Source organism: Phalangium opilio, unplaced genomic scaffold, assembly GCF_054372755.1.
Source record: "Phalangium opilio isolate 3A_F unplaced genomic scaffold, DU_Popi_V2 ptg000209l_1, whole genome shotgun sequence".
NCBI lineage: Eukaryota > Metazoa > Arthropoda > Arachnida > Opiliones > Phalangiidae > Phalangium > Phalangium opilio.
In genome coordinates this window covers 10,225,515-10,243,677 of record NW_028324217.1, presented here as the reverse complement: position 1 = coordinate 10,243,677, position 18,163 = coordinate 10,225,515, and the positions used below count along the sequence as shown (strand labels likewise).

At 42.4% G+C, this 18,163-nt stretch overlaps 1 protein-coding gene across 1 annotated transcript; it reads left to right on the top strand.

Moving 5' to 3' along the window:
- The first annotated feature begins 284 nt into the window (after positions 1–284).
- LOC149619064 (uncharacterized) lies at positions 285–1,784 on the top strand. Its single transcript, XM_089854551.1, has one exon. The coding sequence runs from the start codon at positions 285–287 to the stop codon at positions 1,782–1,784; it is 1,500 nt and encodes a 499-aa protein (XP_089710677.1).
- Positions 1,785–18,163: the final 16,379 nt, after the last annotated feature.

The window sequence follows — 18,163 nt, the reverse complement described above, 5'->3', positions numbered from 1 at the left end:
CGATTTTTCTGCGCCCTGATCTCACCCCGAGTGAATTGTACAGTCGCCGTAGGGCTATTTCGAGGAGGGAGAATGCCCAGAATACCCAGAAAAAGGAGCAAGGTGGTTCGGTCCCACAAGGGGAACCTTCAGCCTCAGTTTGAAGTCTATCCTCGACCTCCATACGCCCTCGAAAGCGTCGACGGCGTGGGAGAGGACATTCTGTAAATAGATGTTTAAAAGTAGCTTTTCTTAACATTCAGGGTGGTAGGACGAGAGAACTTTGGTCAGAACTTTATGCACAAATGACTTTGTCGGATACAGTAGTTTGGTGTGTAGCGGAAACATTTTTACGCGATCAAGAATATCCTGAGCTTTGCCCTGGCTTTACTTGGTTGGGTCATAATAGACAAGGTGCAGAGAAAAAAGGTGGTGGAATTGGGGCTATGGTTATGGACAAAATCTCGTGTACCCTTATCAAAAAGTGCGCTGAATCTCTTTGGCTTCAACTCGACCTCCGCCCCTCACCTGTCTTAGTCTCTGTGATATATATGGCTACTGAGAAGGAAAAACCTGAATGGAACAAAAATATTTTCCACTGCCTCTCTACTGATATCAGTGTTATAAACCCTGATAGTAATCTGCCAATGCTTATCGTTGGTGATTTTAATGCGCACATCCTAGGTCTCGATGGGCGAGAAAATGCTACAGGTCAGTTGCTTTCAGACTGGGTTGTCCAACATGGTCTCCAAAATGCTAACTTCGATAACAACATATGCACTGGGCGTTCTACTTGGTCGGCTAGGGGTCTGGCCACCACTATCGACTACGTCTTGGTAAATGATGCAATGTGGTCGCTGCTCGTAAGAATGGATATAGATGAAGAAGGATTACTAAGTCTAGGGAGCGATCATAATGCTATAACGGTCACATTCAAAGCCCAAAGTGCCAGAGCCGCGTCACTGCCTGTAAATAGCAATCAGATTCGTTGGCGTTCAGGTGAACCAGAACGGTTGGTGGAGTACAGTCGAAGGGTCGAGGATACTATCCTATCTCAGAGTGTGGCATTATACCCTGATTTTACACGCGTGCTGGTTGACGCTGCAGCTAATACCTTGGGAAAAACCACGGGCGATACGAAAAAGCGAGTTCACAAGCGGTGGTTTGATAGAGAGGTTAAAATGGCCATCCGTAGCAGGAAGGAAGCTAATAAAGCGTATCGCAGGGCGGCGAAGACTAAACGTACCAGACCCGACTCTCAGGCAATGGAATTGTGGAAGACGTATCTTGAAAAAAAGGCTATCGTTAAGCAGTTGGTCGCGACCAAAATCGAGCAATTAGATAGACAGACTGAACTGGACATACAAGCGGACCGTAAACTCGCCGGAAAGAAGTTCTGGAGATTGTTTCAGGATGCCCGACAATCAGTAAACCCCTCAAGGGTCAAGGCAGTGAACGGGGCTGTTCTCGACAGCTCCCAGGCGATTAAACGACGTTTGGAGGAGTATCACAGAGACGAACAACAGAACTTTAGCACGGCCCATCTACTCATTCCATCCCTGTGGCACCCACCCGACTCAGATGCCTCACAGCGCGATCCCTCGGGCTTGACATCCGTCATATCCATAGACGAATTGAATACAAGGATTTCAATGCTGGCCTCTGGGAAGGCCGCGGGCGAAGACACCATTTTAAACGAATTATTGCGCTCCCTCGGTATTCACGCTCGCCATCATCTTTGCATCTCTTCAACAACATTCTATTGCTTCAAGACATACCGGATTCGTGGTATCTTACAGAAATAAGGCTGATATTTAAAGGAGGGGATAAAGATGCGGAAGATTTAGCATCGTTTCGACCCATAGCGCTCTCTCAATGTGTAGCTAAACTATACATGTCCTTTTTAAGGCCCGTTTGGAAAACTTCGTGGAGACGCAGGGCATGCTTGGGGAGTTACAGAATGGCTTTAGGCGCGACCGGCGAGGTGCGGATAACCTCTTCATACTAACCCAATTGATAGAGATGGCCAGACTTGAAAACAGAAACCTATACGTCGCGTTTCTGGACTTACGAAAGGCGTATGATAGTGTATGCCGAGATAAGCTCTGGCAAACCCTTCAGGATCTAGGGCTTCCTAGTGCGTTCGTACATCATCTGCACTGCCTCTACTCACGCACCCTCTATCGCTATTGTTACGGCGATGTGTCAACTGACTTCCTGCCAAGTACGGTGGGTCTGAAGCAGGGCTGTCCTCTATCGCCATATGTATTTGCACTATATCTTGAACCGCTCGACCGCAACTTGCGAACATCGAACAGGGGCTTCCGCCTGACGCACCCATCGTACAGCCATATTGATTTCTCCCTGCCAGCAATGTTTTTCGCTGATGATATTGGAGTGTTTGCGGAGACCCTGACGGACCTGCAGGGCATATTGGATATCTGCGGGCATTACGCCTCGGAATATGGGCTGCAGTTTAGTCCCTCCAAATGCAAAGTGCTAAGATTAGACACCCAATTGCCTGCCAAGGATGCCTCATTAACTCTGCAGGACCATGAAATCCTCGTCTCAGAGATGGTAGAATACTTGGGCATTTCATTTCTATCAGACACCGCTTATCTCGCTGCGTATGAAAAGAAGTTGTGTGGTAAAGCAAACAGATTGTTGGGCGCGGTCAAGCATAAGGGTTGCCATTCCTATAATAAGTACCGAGTCATTAGAACGCTTTGGAAGGGAGTAGCTGTACCGGCTCTAACGTATGCCAATGAGGTCCTCTGTCTCAAGGAACATACAATTAAGACCTGCGAAAGGACCCAAAACGCGGCTGGTAAGGCGGCAGTGGGTGGAAATTTCATCTCTGCGACGGCTGCCGTAACTGGAGAGATGGACTGGTCTTCTTTCGTGGCCAGGGAAGCAAAAAGCAAGTTACGGTACCTCGGACGTTTGCTCTTTATGTCGGACCAGCGTATGGTTAAGAAAGTCTACCTCTACCTTCGTGCTATGGGGCATAGAACAAAGTGGGTTACTCGCCTAAGTTTTCTTGATAGGGAGTATGGTAGTGCGACGGTACGAGCTGGCGCTGTTAACGTCAGGGAGTGGTATGCCCTAGTGGACGAGTCGGTACAGTCGGTTTCGCGTAGAAAATGGTCACTGGAAGTAGCCCGACACCCTAGTCTCACACTATATCGCATGAAGAATAAACCCGAGGTTGAGGCTTTCTACTGTAATGGTAAGGCCAGCGACCTGCTATTCTTAGCCAGATCAGGGGCGCTCCCCACTGCGTCTAGACGTGCGGAGATTTTCGGTGAGGATCCCATGTGCCTAAATTGCGGAGAAGTAGCAGAGGATATTCGGCATGTTCTTCTCCATTGCCCAGCCTTTGCTGGAATTAGAGAGGGCTTCGAACCTTCTTGGGGAGGGATCGATCCCCTGCCCGTTTATCTTGGTTTCGGTGACGAAATCAACTTCGCGGCGGTGGCAGTGTCGAAGAGAGTTCTACATCAATGGTTTTCTCTAAGGTTCCAACCCTAATCGCATTTGAACAATTTTCTTTCCTTAAAATTTTTTTAATATTTTCATTATATTTTTATTTTTTACTGGTTTCATTGTGTAAAATTTTTTGTTGTACTAATTCTTATAACTTGTGAGCAAATTCTTTTGCTCCTCCCTGATCCAAAAGGGATATCTTTGAGAAAGTCAATAAACATTCATTCATTCATTTCGGAGCAGCATCTTGACTGGACGCCGGCGAATGCTTCCACCGGTATATATATATATATATATATATATATATATATATATATATATATATATACATATATATATATATACATATATATATATACATATATATATATATATACATATACATATATATATGCGGAAATGTTAAACAGTGTGGAAGGGTCTATTAAACGTCGGGCTCAGGCATGCATCAACTTGAACTGGAAAAATAGGTTTTTAACGTGGTGTGATCTCCCACACACTCTCCCAATGGTGGAAATTCCACCATATTGGAAAATGGCGGACAAAATCTAGAAAACCTTTAATAACTCTACTACTTACCCGATTCACACGTAATTACACTTCAATTGTAGATTTCCTTCAAACACATAATTCATCTCATAAGATATGTTGTCCTACAACTAACCGGAAGTTCATAATCCAGCCCGTTAGGTAAGGGAAATCTAATTATTAGGTATTGCGGAACGGTTTCAAGCGAAATAATTGCAAACAAGGTTTTAAACCTGAAATATTTTATTACTGTTTTATTTTATATTAGTATATCAAATCAGTATATTTATCAATATTGGTTAAGCTTAAGATTAATCATAGTCATCTTCTTGAGGTTTAGCCTCAAAATCTCTATGTTCATTTGAACAAGATACTTCCTTGCAGTGTCCACAAATTGAAGAACAGACTTCCTTGCATTTACAAGAGATCATCTGCAGAAGCTCATCTGGAGCAGGTTGTAGAGTGGTAACGATTGGTTTGAGTTCAGATCTTACCTGCCTCCAACCCCATTCTCTATCATATAGGCTGCTTCCAAGCCACGTTTAACTTGGTCATAGACTCTATATGAATGCTGCTTTGCTGCCGCACTTGATAGTGGAAGAGAAGCTAATTCAAATTTTGAACTTGTGGTCAAAAACTCAGAGGCGACTGACCGCTTTCCTTAACTCTAGGAGCTCAATTCTATAGTCTTCACTGGTTATGTCAACTTTGTTTCAGACGCTTTAACTCAACTTTAGAAGTATTGACAAGTGTCGGCGAAGTGGGCGAACAATGGTTTATATTAAAACATTTAGTTTTATGATGGTACAAAGGCTGTTTTACCCTCTCCCGTACTATACATTATAGCAGGAGTTCATAATAACCCCCCACCCCGGAAGGGGTGTTTTTATGTACTCCTGATTATAGCTCTGGTCATAAAAGAAACAAAATTTGCCAGTAATGGGAACTAAATGCTTTGTTTTGGAAATGTATTCTAAAAATAGAAACCATAAAATTAGAGGTGTGCGGTTAACCGTTTCAATTGAATACAGAACCGAATACTTCGATCAGGTATTCGATAAGCCTATTTTCACCATTCGAAACGAGTATCGAATACCGAACTGACTATTCGGTTAAAGTTCGACTACCATAAATTTAGGTCCTTGGCACTAGAGAGAGACCCACCTTATTTAAAAAACATCCCAATTTTATTTATCTCCCATCAAAAACTACCAGCAAGTTACTAGGAAAATTTTACGAAATACTTGGCCACCAATGAGGAGAGGTATTTTGAAATTGAGGAGCTTCTAAATGGTTTTCTCCTCGCTTTGTATTAACTATTCGCGAATATTAGGGTTACTACCCGATTAATCGCGAATATTTAAGCCTAGTATTCGCGAGTATTAGGGTTAATTATTCGCGAATACTGGGCTTAACTATTTGGGATTAATCGGTTAGTAAAAAAATTACCAAGGCCTAACTATTCGGTATTCGATTTGGAATAATCTATTCGATTCGGTATTTGATAAGGAAAATTTTTTGCTATTCGGTAACCGGTTCGATACCCCAAAAGTGGGGTTCGCACACCACTACCTAAAATGCTTTAAATCACCATTTTTTATACGAGGCTTATCTTCAGGGTCAGATTGTGAACTTCTGGTTATTTGTAGGGCAAAATATCTTAAGAGATTAATTGTGTGTTTGAAGGTGATCTACAACTGAAGCCTAATTACGTGTGAATCGGGTAGATAGAACCAGAGTTATTAAACGTTTCTAGATTTTGTCTGTCATTTTCCAATATGGCGGAAATTCCACCAATGGGAGAGTGTGGGAGACCACCCCACGTTAAAGAGCGTCTAAAAATCTATAAGAACTAAAATTTTCAGCTTTTTTTCAATTTTTTACGGGTTCCGTCTATTTTTGGGCTAAAATGACAGTACTAAACGCCAATGGTGCTCATTTTGAGCAACTTCCTTAATGTGACGTAAAACCTTTTTCAATTTAAATCTTTTGTTACACCGAAATAAAGAAATTTCCAAAATTATCGTTTGGTTTGAAAGTAAAGCTTATACATTCGACCTCTTAATTTCATCCTCACAAATAGCATCTCGATCTTAACTCTGACGTATTGAAGTACTTTTTATGCTTCGTCTGAAGAGGGTGAAAAAGCTTGGAGGCAAAATGTGAATTTGTAAGAACTTCATAATTTGACAATCACCGATGATGTCTCATTTTAAACTTTTCTTTGGTTATCTTTACCTCTTTTTTAATACCCTCTTCAGACGACACGTTAAAACCAAAGCTTGTTTGAGAAAGGTAGTGAGAGGTATTGTTAGATATCGTTAAGTTTCTTCAGTAAACCTTAATTTCGTTATACTAAAATCGCATTACAATATTTTTTTTTTGGAAAGTAACAAGAGTATTAGACAAACTATGTCTTACTAGACCAAGATTTTTACACACCGTCTGAAGAGGGTATTGGGGCCCAAATGGGCCCGGAGTTTAAGGCCTTGTAACTCTGTAACGGTAGGTTTAGACCAAAACCGATCAGGAAATTTCGACTCCAAGTTTAGCGAGGAATCTACTGTTACAAGGAACGCAAACATCTCTGAATCACCCTGTATATTGGTATATATATATATATATATATATATATATATATATATCATTGTTCTTGTTCTGTGTTTGACGGCTTCAGGGCAAAACTTTTATTAAAATTATTATATGACTTGACAATTGTTTCAAAATAATTTGTTTCGTTTTTTAAATAGGAAGATGAAAATCTTTTTGAATATATTTCGAGGAACAAAGTTTCTCTTCGTGATCATAAATGGAAAACGCAATTTTCGTATATTTTATCAAATATTCCAAACGTGACGTGAGTTAAACTTCTTAACCGTTAGTTTATAGTGCGAGATCAGGTACTTTAAATACATATGTTTAAATGTATCGTCATCTCTTTAATGCACTTTTACAAACAAGCTACATTTCATAAAAAAACATTCAAATTTAACAAGTAAAAATTGTGATTACGTAATATTAAAATACACGTAAAAACTGGTTCCAAGGGATTTAAAACACTTCCAAAGTTAAGCGTAAAAAAATTTTTCACCTCAATTAGCCCAATATTTGCCATGCAATTCTATTCAAAGTACCACCTAAAAGTCAAATAAATAAAATAATTTTTGGCTGACTGCGCCTTTAAAAGTGGTTCATATATAATATAAAATCGTTTCATCAATGGAAGGAATCAGACTTCTGAACATATTTCAATTAACAACATACAATAACAAAAATATTGACGGAGCGCATGACTTATTCCACACACAAAATCTAATATCAAGCACAAGAAGTAATAACTAATTAAAAATAACAGGGTGTAAAACAGGAAATACAACACAGCTAAATTCAGTATACCATGCTAGAATTAAGCAATATAACATCGTTTATCCCCAACTCAATAAAAAATTCCTTATCTAAGATGGTCACCATAAAAAAAATTATACTTTCCAATAAATATTAAAATCTTATTTCCGAACCATTATTATAATTTTAATTGTTTTTGTTTATTCTCTTTGCTTGTTTTTTTAATTTATTACTGTTATAGTGATGTACTTATTTTACTAACTTAAACTTAAAATTTTAACTATTTTCTATTCATGTTAAAGTTTTCAAATTTAAGGAGGGCAATAAGTCGCCCTCAATAGATATTGTAAACAAAAATAACCTTTGAAGTCGTTTTTTACGGATTTGATATGCGAAATGCGAAGAATTCCTGAATTCTTGATACTAAGTTGGGATCGTTCACTAATTGATGAAATGACGAATTTCCCATGGTGCGGTGCAGATCATGTAAGTGTGGACAAACGTTAATCGTGGAAGTGTGAACAAACACAGATCGTTAAAAGTATGGGCAAACGTGGATCGTGGAAGTGTGGACAAACGTAGATCGTGAAAGAGTGGACAAACGTAGATCTCGGAAGTATGGACAAACGTAGATCGTGGAAGTGTGGACAAACGTAGATCGTGGAAGTATGGACAAACGTTGATCGTGGAAGTATGGACAAACGTAGATCGTGGAAGTGTGGACAAACAAAGATAGTTAAAGTGTGGGCAAACGTGGATCGTGGAAGTTTGGACATACGTAGATCGTGGAAGTTTGGACATACGTAGATCGTGGAAGTGTGGACATACGTAGATCGTGGCAGTGTGGACAAACGTAGATCGTGGAAGTGTAGACAAACGAAGATCGTTAAACTGTGGGCAAACGTGGATCGTGGAAGTGTGGACAAACACTAATCGTGGAAGTGTGAACAAACATAGATCGTTAAAAGTATGGGCGAACGTGCATCGTGGAAGTGTGGGCAAACGTGGATCGTGGAAGTGTGGACAAACGTAGATCGTGGAATTGTGGACAAACGTAGATCGTGGAAGTGTGGACAAACGTAGATCGTGGAAGTATGGACAAACGTAGATCGTGGAAATGTGGACAAACGTTGATCGTGGAAGTATGGACAAACAAAGATCGTTAAAGTGTGGGCAAACGTGGATCGTGGAAGTTTGGACATACGTAGATCGTGGAAGTGTGGACAAACAAAGATCGTTAAAGTGTGGGCAAACGTGGATCGTGGAAGTTTGGGCAAACGTGGATCGTGGAAGTTTGGACATACGTAGATAGTGGAAGTTTGGACATACAAAGATCGTGGAAGTGTGGACAAACGTAGATCGTGGAAGTGTAGACAAACGAAGATCGTTAAAGTGTGGGCAAACGTGGATCATTGAAATGTGGGCAAACGTGCATTGTTGAAATGTGGACAAACGTTGATCGTGGAAGTGTAGACAAACGTAGATCGTGAAAGTTTGGACATACGTAGATCGTGGAAGTGTGGACAAATGTAGATCGTGGAAGTGTCGACAAATGTAGATCGTGGAAGTTTGGACAAACGTAGATCGTGGAAGTTTGGAAAAACGTAGATCGTGGAAGTGTGGACAAATGTAGATCGTGAAAGTTTGGACAAACATAGATCGTGGAAGTTTGGACAAACAAAGATCGTGGAAGTGTCGACAAATGTAGATCGTGGAAGTTTGGACAAATGTAGATCGTGGAAGTTTGGACAAACGTAGATCGTGGAAGTTTGGACAAACGTAGATCGTGGAAGTGTGGACAAACGTAGATCGTGGAAGTGTGGACAAATGTAGATCGTGAAAGTTTGGACAAACATAGATCGTGGAAGTGTGGACAAATGTAGATCGTGGAAGTGTCGACAAATGTAGATCGTGGAAGTTTGGACAAACGTAGATCGTGCAAGTTTGGACAAACGTAGATCGTGGAAGTTTGGACAAACGTAGATCGTGGAAGTGTGGACAAATGTAGATCGTGAAAGTTTGGACAAACATAGATCGTGGAAGTTTGGACATACGTAGATCATGGAAGTGTGGACAAACGTAGATCGTGGAAGTGTGAACAAACATAGATCGTTAAAAGTATGGGCAAACGTGGATCGTGGAAGTGTGGACAAACGTAGATCGTGGAAATGTGGACAAACGTAGATCGTGGAAGTGTGGACAAACGTAGATCGTGGAAGTATGGACAAACGTAGATCGTGGAAGTTTGGACATACGTAGATCGTGGAAGTGTGGACAAACGTAGATTGTGGAAGTGTAGACAAACGAAGATTGTTAAAGTGTGGGCAAACGTGGATCGTTGAAATTTGGACAAACGTTGATCGTGGAAGTGTAGCTAAACGTAGATCGTGTAAGTTTGGACATACGTAGATCGTGGAAGTTTGGACAAACGTAGATCGTGGAAGTGTGGACAAACGTAGATCGTGGAAGTGTGGACAAACGTAGCTCGTGGAAGTGTGGACAAACAAAGATCGTGGAAGTGTCGACAAATGTAGATCGTGGAAGTTTGGACAAATGTAGATCGTGGAAGTTTGGACAAACGTAGATCGTGGAAGTTTGGACAAACGTAGATCGTGGAAGTGTGGACAAACGTAGATCGTGGAAGTGTGGACAAATGTAGATCGTGAAAGTTTGGACAAACATAGATCGTGGAAGTGTGGACAAATGTAGATCGTGGAAGTGTCGACAAATGTAGATCGTGGAAGTTTGGACAAACGTAGATCGTGGAAGTTTGGACAAACGTAGATCGTGGAAGTTTGGACAAACGTAGATCGTGGAAGTGTGGACAAATGTAGATCGTGAAAGTTTGGACAAACATAGATCGTGGAAGTTTGGACATACGTAGATCATGGAAGTGTGGACAAACGTAGATCGTGGAAGTGTGAACAAACATAGATCGTTAAAAGTATGGGCAAACGTGGATCGTGGAAGTGTGGACAAACGTAGATCGTGGAAATGTGGACAAACATAGATCGTGGAAGTGTGGACAAACGTAGATCGTGGAAGTATGGACAAACGTAGATTGTGGAAGTGTAGACAAACGTAGATCGTGGAAGTATGGACAAACGTAGATTGTGGAAGTGTAGACAAACGAAGATTGTTAGAGTGTGGACAAACGTAGATCGTGGAAGTGTGGACAAACGTAGCTCGTGGAAGTGTGGACAAACTTAGGTCGTGGAAGTTTGGACATACGTAGATCGTGGAAGTTTGGACATACGTAGATCGTGGAAGTGTGGACAAAGTAGATCGTGGAAGTATGGACAAACGTAGATCGTGGAAGTGTGGACAAACGTAGATCGTTAAAAGTATGGGCAAACGTGGATTGTGGAAGTGTGGACAAACGTAGATCGTGGAAATGTGGACAAACGTAGATCGTGGAAGTGTGGACAAACGTAGATCGTGGAAGTATGGACAAACGTAGATCGTGGAAGTTTGGACATACGTAGATCGTGGAAGTGTGGACAAACGTAGATTGTGGAAGTGTAGACAAACGAAGATTGTTAAAGTGTGGGCAAACGTGGATCGTTGAAATTTGGACAAACGTAGCTCGTGGAAGTGTGGACAAACGTAGGTCGTGGACGTTTGGACATACGTAGATCGTGGAAGTTTGGACATACGTAGATCGTGGAAGTGTGGACAAACGTAGATCGTGGAAGTATGGACAAACGTAGATCGTGGAAGTTGAACAAACATAGATCGTTAAAAGTATGGGCAAACGTGGATCGTGGAAGTTGGGACATACGTAGATCGTGGAAGTTGGGACATACGTAGATCGTGGAAGTATGGACCAACGTAGATCGTGGAAGTATGGACCAACGTAGATCGTGGAAGTGTGGACAAACGAAGATCATTAAAGTGTGGGCAAACGTGGATCGTGGAAATGTGGACAAACATTGATCGTGGAAGTGTGGACAAACGTAGATCGTGGAAGTTTGGACAAACGTAGATCGTGGAAGTTTGGACATACGTAGATCGTGGAAGTGTGGACATACGTAGATCGTGGCAGTGTGGACAAACGTAGATCGTGGAAGTGTAGACAAACGAAGATCGTGGAAGTGTGGACAAACGTAGCTCGTGGAAGTGTGGACAAACAAAGATCGTGGAAGTGTCGACAAATGTAGATCGTGGAAGTTTGGACAAATGTAGATCGTGGAAGTTTGGACAAACGTAGATCGTGGAAGTTTGGACAAACGTAGATCGTGGAAGTTTGGACAAACGAAGATCGTGGAAGTGTGGACAAACGTAGATCGTGGAAGTGTGGACAAACGTAGCTCGTGGAAGTGTGGACAAACGTAGATCGTGGAAGTTTGGACATACGTAGATCGTGGAAGTTGGGACATACGTAGATCGTGGAAGTGTGGACAAACGTAGATCGTGGAAGTATGGACCAACGTAGATCGTGGAAGTGTGGACAAACGAAGATCATTAAAGTGTGGGCAAACGTGGATCGTGGAAATGTGGACAAACATTGATCGTGGAAGTGTGGACAAACGTAGATCGTGGAAGTTTGGACAAACGTAGATCGTGGAAGTTTGGACATACGTAGATCGTGGAAGTGTGGACATACGTAGATCGTGGCAGTGTGGACAAACGTAGATCGTGGAAGTGTAGACAAACGAAGATCGTTAAACTGTGGGCAAACGTGGATCGTGGAAGTGTGGACAAACGCTAATCGTGGAAGTGTGAACAAACATAGATCGTTAAAAGTATGGGCAAACGTGGATCGTGGAAGTGTGGGCAAACGTGGATCGTGGAAGTGTGGAAAAACGTAGATCGTGGAATTGTGGACAAACGTAGATCGTGGAAGTGTGGACAAACGTAGATCGTGGAAGTATGGACAAACGTAGATCGTGGAAATGTGGACAAACGTTGATCGTGGAAGTATGGACAAACAAAGATCGTTAAAGTGTGGGCAAACGTGGATCGTGGAAGTTTGGGCAAACGTGGATCGTGGAAGTTTGGACATACGTAGATAGTGGAAGTTTGGACATACAAAGATCGTGGAAGTGTGGACAAACGTAGATCGTTAAAGTGTGGGCAAACGTGGATCATTGAAATGTGGGCAAACGTGCATTGTTGAAATGTGGACAAACGTTGATCGTGGAAGTGTAGACAAACGTAGATCGTGAAAGTTTGGACATACGTAGATCGTGGAAGTGTGGACAAATGTAGATCGTGGAAGTGTCGACAAATGTAGATCGTGGAAGTTTGGACAAACGTAGATCGTGGAAGTTTGGAAAAACGTAGATCGTGGAAGTGTGGACAAATGTAGATCGTGAAAGTTTGGACAAACATAGATCGTGGAAGTTTGGACAAACAAAGATCGTGGAAGTGTCGACAAATGTAGATCGTGGAAGTTTGGACAAATGTAGATCGTGGAAGTTTGGACAAACGTAGATCGTGGAAGTTTGGACAAACGTAGATCGTGGAAGTGTGGACAAACGTAGATCGTGGAAGTGTGGACAAATGTAGATCGTGAAAGTTTGGACAAACATAGATCGTGGAAGTGTGGACAAATGTAGATCGTGGAAGTGTCGACAAATGTAGATCGTGGAAGTTTGGACAAACGTAGATCGTGGAAGTTTGGACAAACGTAGATCGTGGAAGTTTGGACAAACGTAGATCGTGGAAGTGTGGACAAATGTAGATCGTGAAAGTTTGGACAAACATAGATCGTGGAAGTTTGGACATACGTAGATCATGGAAGTGTGGACAAACGTAGATCGTGGAAGTGTGAACAAACATAGATCGTTAAAAGTATGGGCAAACGTGGATCGTGGAAGTGTGGACAAACGTAGATCGTGGAAATGTGGACAAACGTAGATCGTGGAAGTGTGGACAAACGTAGATCGTGGAAGTATGGACAAACGTAGATTGTGGAAGTGTAGACAAACGTAGATCGTTGAAGTATGGACAAACGTAGATTGTGGAAGTGTAGACAAACGAAGATTGTTAAAGTGTGGACAAACGTAGATCGTGGAAGTGTGGACAAACGTAGCTCGTGGAAGTGTGGACAAACGTAGGTCGTGGAATTTTGGACATACGTAGATCGTGGAAGTTTGGACATACGTAGATCGTGGAAGTGTGGACAAAGTAGATCGTGGAAGTATGGACAAACGTAGATCGTGGAAGTGTGGACAAACGTAGATCGTTAAAAGTATGGGCAAACGTGGATTGTGGAAGTGTGGACAAACGTAGATCGTGGAAATGTGGACAAACGTAGATCGTGGAAGTGTGGACAAACGTAGATCGTGGAAGTATGGACAAACGTAGATCGTGGAAGTTTGGACATACGTAGATCGTGGAAGTGTGGACAAACGTAGATTGTGGAAGTGTAGACAAACGAAGATTGTTAAAGTGTGGGCAAACGTGGATCGTTGAAATTTGGACAAACGTTGATCGTGGAAGTTTGGACATACGTAGATCGTGGAAGTTGGGACATACGTAGATCGTGGAAGTGTGGACAAACGTAGATCGTGGAAGTTTGGACATACGTAGATCGTGGAAGTTGGGACATACGTAGATCGTGGAAGTGTGGACAAACGTAGATCGTGGAAGTATGGACCAACGTAGATCGTGGAAGTGTGGACAAACGAAGATCATTAAAGTGTGGGCAAACGTGGATCGTGGAAATGTGGACAAACATTGATCGTGGAAGTGTGGACAAACGTAGATCGTGGAAGTTTGGACAAACGTAGATCGTGGAAGTTTGGACATACGTAGATCGTGGAAGTGTGGACATACGTAGATCGTGGCAGTGTGGACAAACGTAGATCGTGGAAGTGTAGACAAACGAAGATCGTTAAACTGTGGGCAAACGTGGATCGTGGAAGTGTGGACAAACGCTAATCGTGGAAGTGTGAACAAACATAGATCGTTAAAAGTATGGGCAAACGTGGATCGTGGAAGTGTGGGCAAACGTGGATCGTGGAAGTGTGGAAAAACGTAGATCGTGGAATTGTGGACAAACGTAGATCGTGGAAGTGTGGACAAACGTAGATCGTGGAAGTATGGACAAACGTAGATCGTGGAAATGTGGACAAACGTTGATCGTGGAAGTATGGACAAACAAAGATCGTTAAAGTGTGGGCAAACGTGGATCGTGGAAGTTTGGGCAAACGTGGATCGTGGAAGTTTGGACATACGTAGATAGTGGAAGTTTGGACATACAAAGATCGTGGAAGTGTGGACAAACGTAGATCGTTAAAGTGTGGGCAAACGTGGATCATTGAAATGTGGGCAAACGTGCATTGTTGAAATGTGGACAAACGTTGATCGTGGAAGTGTAGACAAACGTAGATCGTGAAAGTTTGGACATACGTAGATCGTGGAAGTGTGGACAAATGTAGATCGTGGAAGTGTCGACAAATGTAGATCGTGGAAGTTTGGACAAACGTAGATCGTGGAAGTTTGGAAAAACGTAGATCGTGGAAGTGTGGACAAATGTAGATCGTGAAAGTTTGGACAAACATAGATCGTGGAAGTTTGGACAAACAAAGATCGTGGAAGTGTCGACAAATGTAGATCGTGGAAGTTTGGACAAATGTAGATCGTGGAAGTTTGGACAAACGTAGATCGTGGAAGTTTGGACAAACGTAGATCGTGGAAGTGTGGACAAACGTAGATCGTGGAAGTGTGGACAAATGTAGATCGTGAAAGTTTGGACAAACATAGATCGTGGAAGTGTGGACAAATGTAGATCGTGGAAGTGTCGACAAATGTAGATCGTGGAAGTTTGGACAAACGTAGATCGTGGAAGTTTGGACAAACGTAGATCGTGGAAGTTTGGACAAACGTAGATCGTGGAAGTGTGGACAAATGTAGATCGTGAAAGTTTGGACAAACATAGATCGTGGAAGTTTGGACATACGTAGATCATGGAAGTGTGGACAAACGTAGATCGTGGAAGTGTGAACAAACATAGATCGTTAAAAGTATGGGCAAACGTGGATCGTGGAAGTGTGGACAAACGTAGATCGTGGAAATGTGGACAAACGTAGATCGTGGAAGTGTGGACAAACGTAGATCGTGGAAGTATGGACAAACGTAGATTGTGGAAGTGTAGACAAACGTAGATCGTTGAAGTATGGACAAACGTAGATTGTGGAAGTGTAGACAAACGAAGATTGTTAAAGTGTGGACAAACGTAGATCGTGGAAGTGTGGACAAACGTAGCTCGTGGAAGTGTGGACAAACGTAGGTCGTGGAATTTTGGACATACGTAGATCGTGGAAGTTTGGACATACGTAGATCGTGGAAGTGTGGACAAAGTAGATCGTGGAAGTATGGACAAACGTAGATCGTGGAAGTGTGGACAAACGTAGATCGTTAAAAGTATGGGCAAACGTGGATTGTGGAAGTGTGGACAAACGTAGATCGTGGAAATGTGGACAAACGTAGATCGTGGAAGTGTGGACAAACGTAGATCGTGGAAGTATGGACAAACGTAGATCGTGGAAGTTTGGACATACGTAGATCGTGGAAGTGTGGACAAACGTAGATTGTGGAAGTGTAGACAAACGAAGATTGTTAAAGTGTGGGCAAACGTGGATCGTTGAAATTTGGACAAACGTTGATCGTGGAAGTGTAGCTAAACGTAGATCGTGTAAGTTTGGACATACGTAGATCGTGGAAGTTTGGACAAACGTAGATCGTGGAAGTGTGGACAAACGTAGATCGTGGAAGTGTGGACAAACGTAGCTCGTGGAAGTGTGGACAAACAAAGATCGTGGAAGTGTCGACAAATGTAGATCGTGGAAGTTTGGACAAATGTAGATCGTGGAAGTTTGGACAAACGTAGATCGTGGAAGTTTGGACAAACGTAGATCGTGGAAGTGTGGACAAACGTAGATCGTGGAAGTGTGGACAAATGTAGATCGTGAAAGTTTGGACAAACATAGATCGTGGAAGTGTGGACAAATGTAGATCGTGGAAGTGTCGACAAATGTAGATCGTGGAAGTTTGGACAAACGTAGATCGTGGAAGTTTGGACAAACGTAGATCGTGGAAGTTTGGACAAACGTAGATCGTGGAAGTGTGGACAAATGTAGATCGTGAAAGTTTGGACAAACATAGATCGTGGAAGTTTGGACATACGTAGATCATGGAAGTGTGGACAAACGTAGATCGTGGAAGTGTGAACAAACATAGATCGTTAAAAGTATGGGCAAACGTGGATCGTGGAAGTGTGGACAAACGTAGATCGTGGAAATGTGGACAAACATAGATCGTGGAAGTGTGGACAAACGTAGATCGTGGAAGTATGGACAAACGTAGATTGTGGAAGTGTAGACAAACGTAGATCGTGGAAGTATGGACAAACGTAGATTGTGGAAGTGTAGACAAACGAAGATTGTTAGAGTGTGGACAAACGTAGATCGTGGAAGTGTGGACAAACGTAGCTCGTGGAAGTGTGGACAAACTTAGGTCGTGGAAGTTTGGACATACGTAGATCGTGGAAGTTTGGACATACGTAGATCGTGGAAGTGTGGACAAAGTAGATCGTGGAAGTATGGACAAACGTAGATCGTGGAAGTGTGGACAAACGTAGATCGTTAAAAGTATGGGCAAACGTGGATTGTGGAAGTGTGGACAAACGTAGATCGTGGAAATGTGGACAAACGTAGATCGTGGAAGTGTGGACAAACGTAGATCGTGGAAGTATGGACAAACGTAGATCGTGGAAGTTTGGACATACGTAGATCGTGGAAGTGTGGACAAACGTAGATTGTGGAAGTGTAGACAAACGAAGATTGTTAAAGTGTGGGCAAACGTGGATCGTTGAAATTTGGACAAACGTAGCTCGTGGAAGTGTGGACAAACGTAGGTCGTGGACGTTTGGACATACGTAGATCGTGGAAGTTTGGACATACGTAGATCGTGGAAGTGTGGACAAACGTAGATCGTGGAAGTATGGACAAACGTAGATCGTGGAAGTTGAACAAACATAGATCGTTAAAAGTATGGGCAAACGTGGATCGTGGAAGTTGGGACATACGTAGATCGTGGAAGTTGGGACATACGTAGATCGTGGAAGTATGGACCAACGTAGATCGTGGAAGTATGGACCAACGTAGATCGTGGAAGTGTGGACAAACGAAGATCATTAAAGTGTGGGCAAACGTGGATCGTGGAAATGTGGACAAACATTGATCGTGGAAGTGTGGACAAACGTAGATCGTGGAAGTTTGGACAAACGTAGATCGTGGAAGTTTGGACATACGTAGATCGTGGAAGTGTGGACATACGTAGATCGTGGCAGTGTGGACAAACGTAGATCGTGGAAGTGTAGACAAACGAAGATCGTGGAAGTGTGGACAAACGTAGCTCGTGGAAGTGTGGACAAACAAAGATCGTGGAAGTGTCGACAAATGTAGATCGTGGAAGTTTGGACAAACGTAGATCGTGGAAGTGTGGACAAACGAAGATCATTAAAGTGTGGGCAAACGTGGATCGTGGAAATGTGGACAAACATTGATCGTGGAAGTGTGGACAAACGTAGATCGTGGAAGTTTGGACAAACGTAGATCGTGGAAGTTTGGACATACGTAGATCGTGGAAGTGTGGACATACGTAGATCGTGGCAGTGTGGACAAACGTAGATCGTGGAAGTGTAGACAAACGAAGATCGTGGAAGTGTGGACAAACGTAGCTCGTGGAAGTGTGGACAAACAAAGATCGTGGAAGTTTGGACAAATGTAGATCGTGGAAGTTTGGACAAACGTAGATCGTGGAAGTTTGGACAAACGTAGATCGTGGAAGTTTGGACAAACGAAGATCGTGGAAG

Excerpts from the sequence above, each read along its gene's own strand:
- LOC149619064 (XM_089854551.1), top strand. The coding sequence starts at position 285 with ATGACTTTGTCGGATACAGTAGTTTGGTGTGTAGCGGAAACATTTTTA.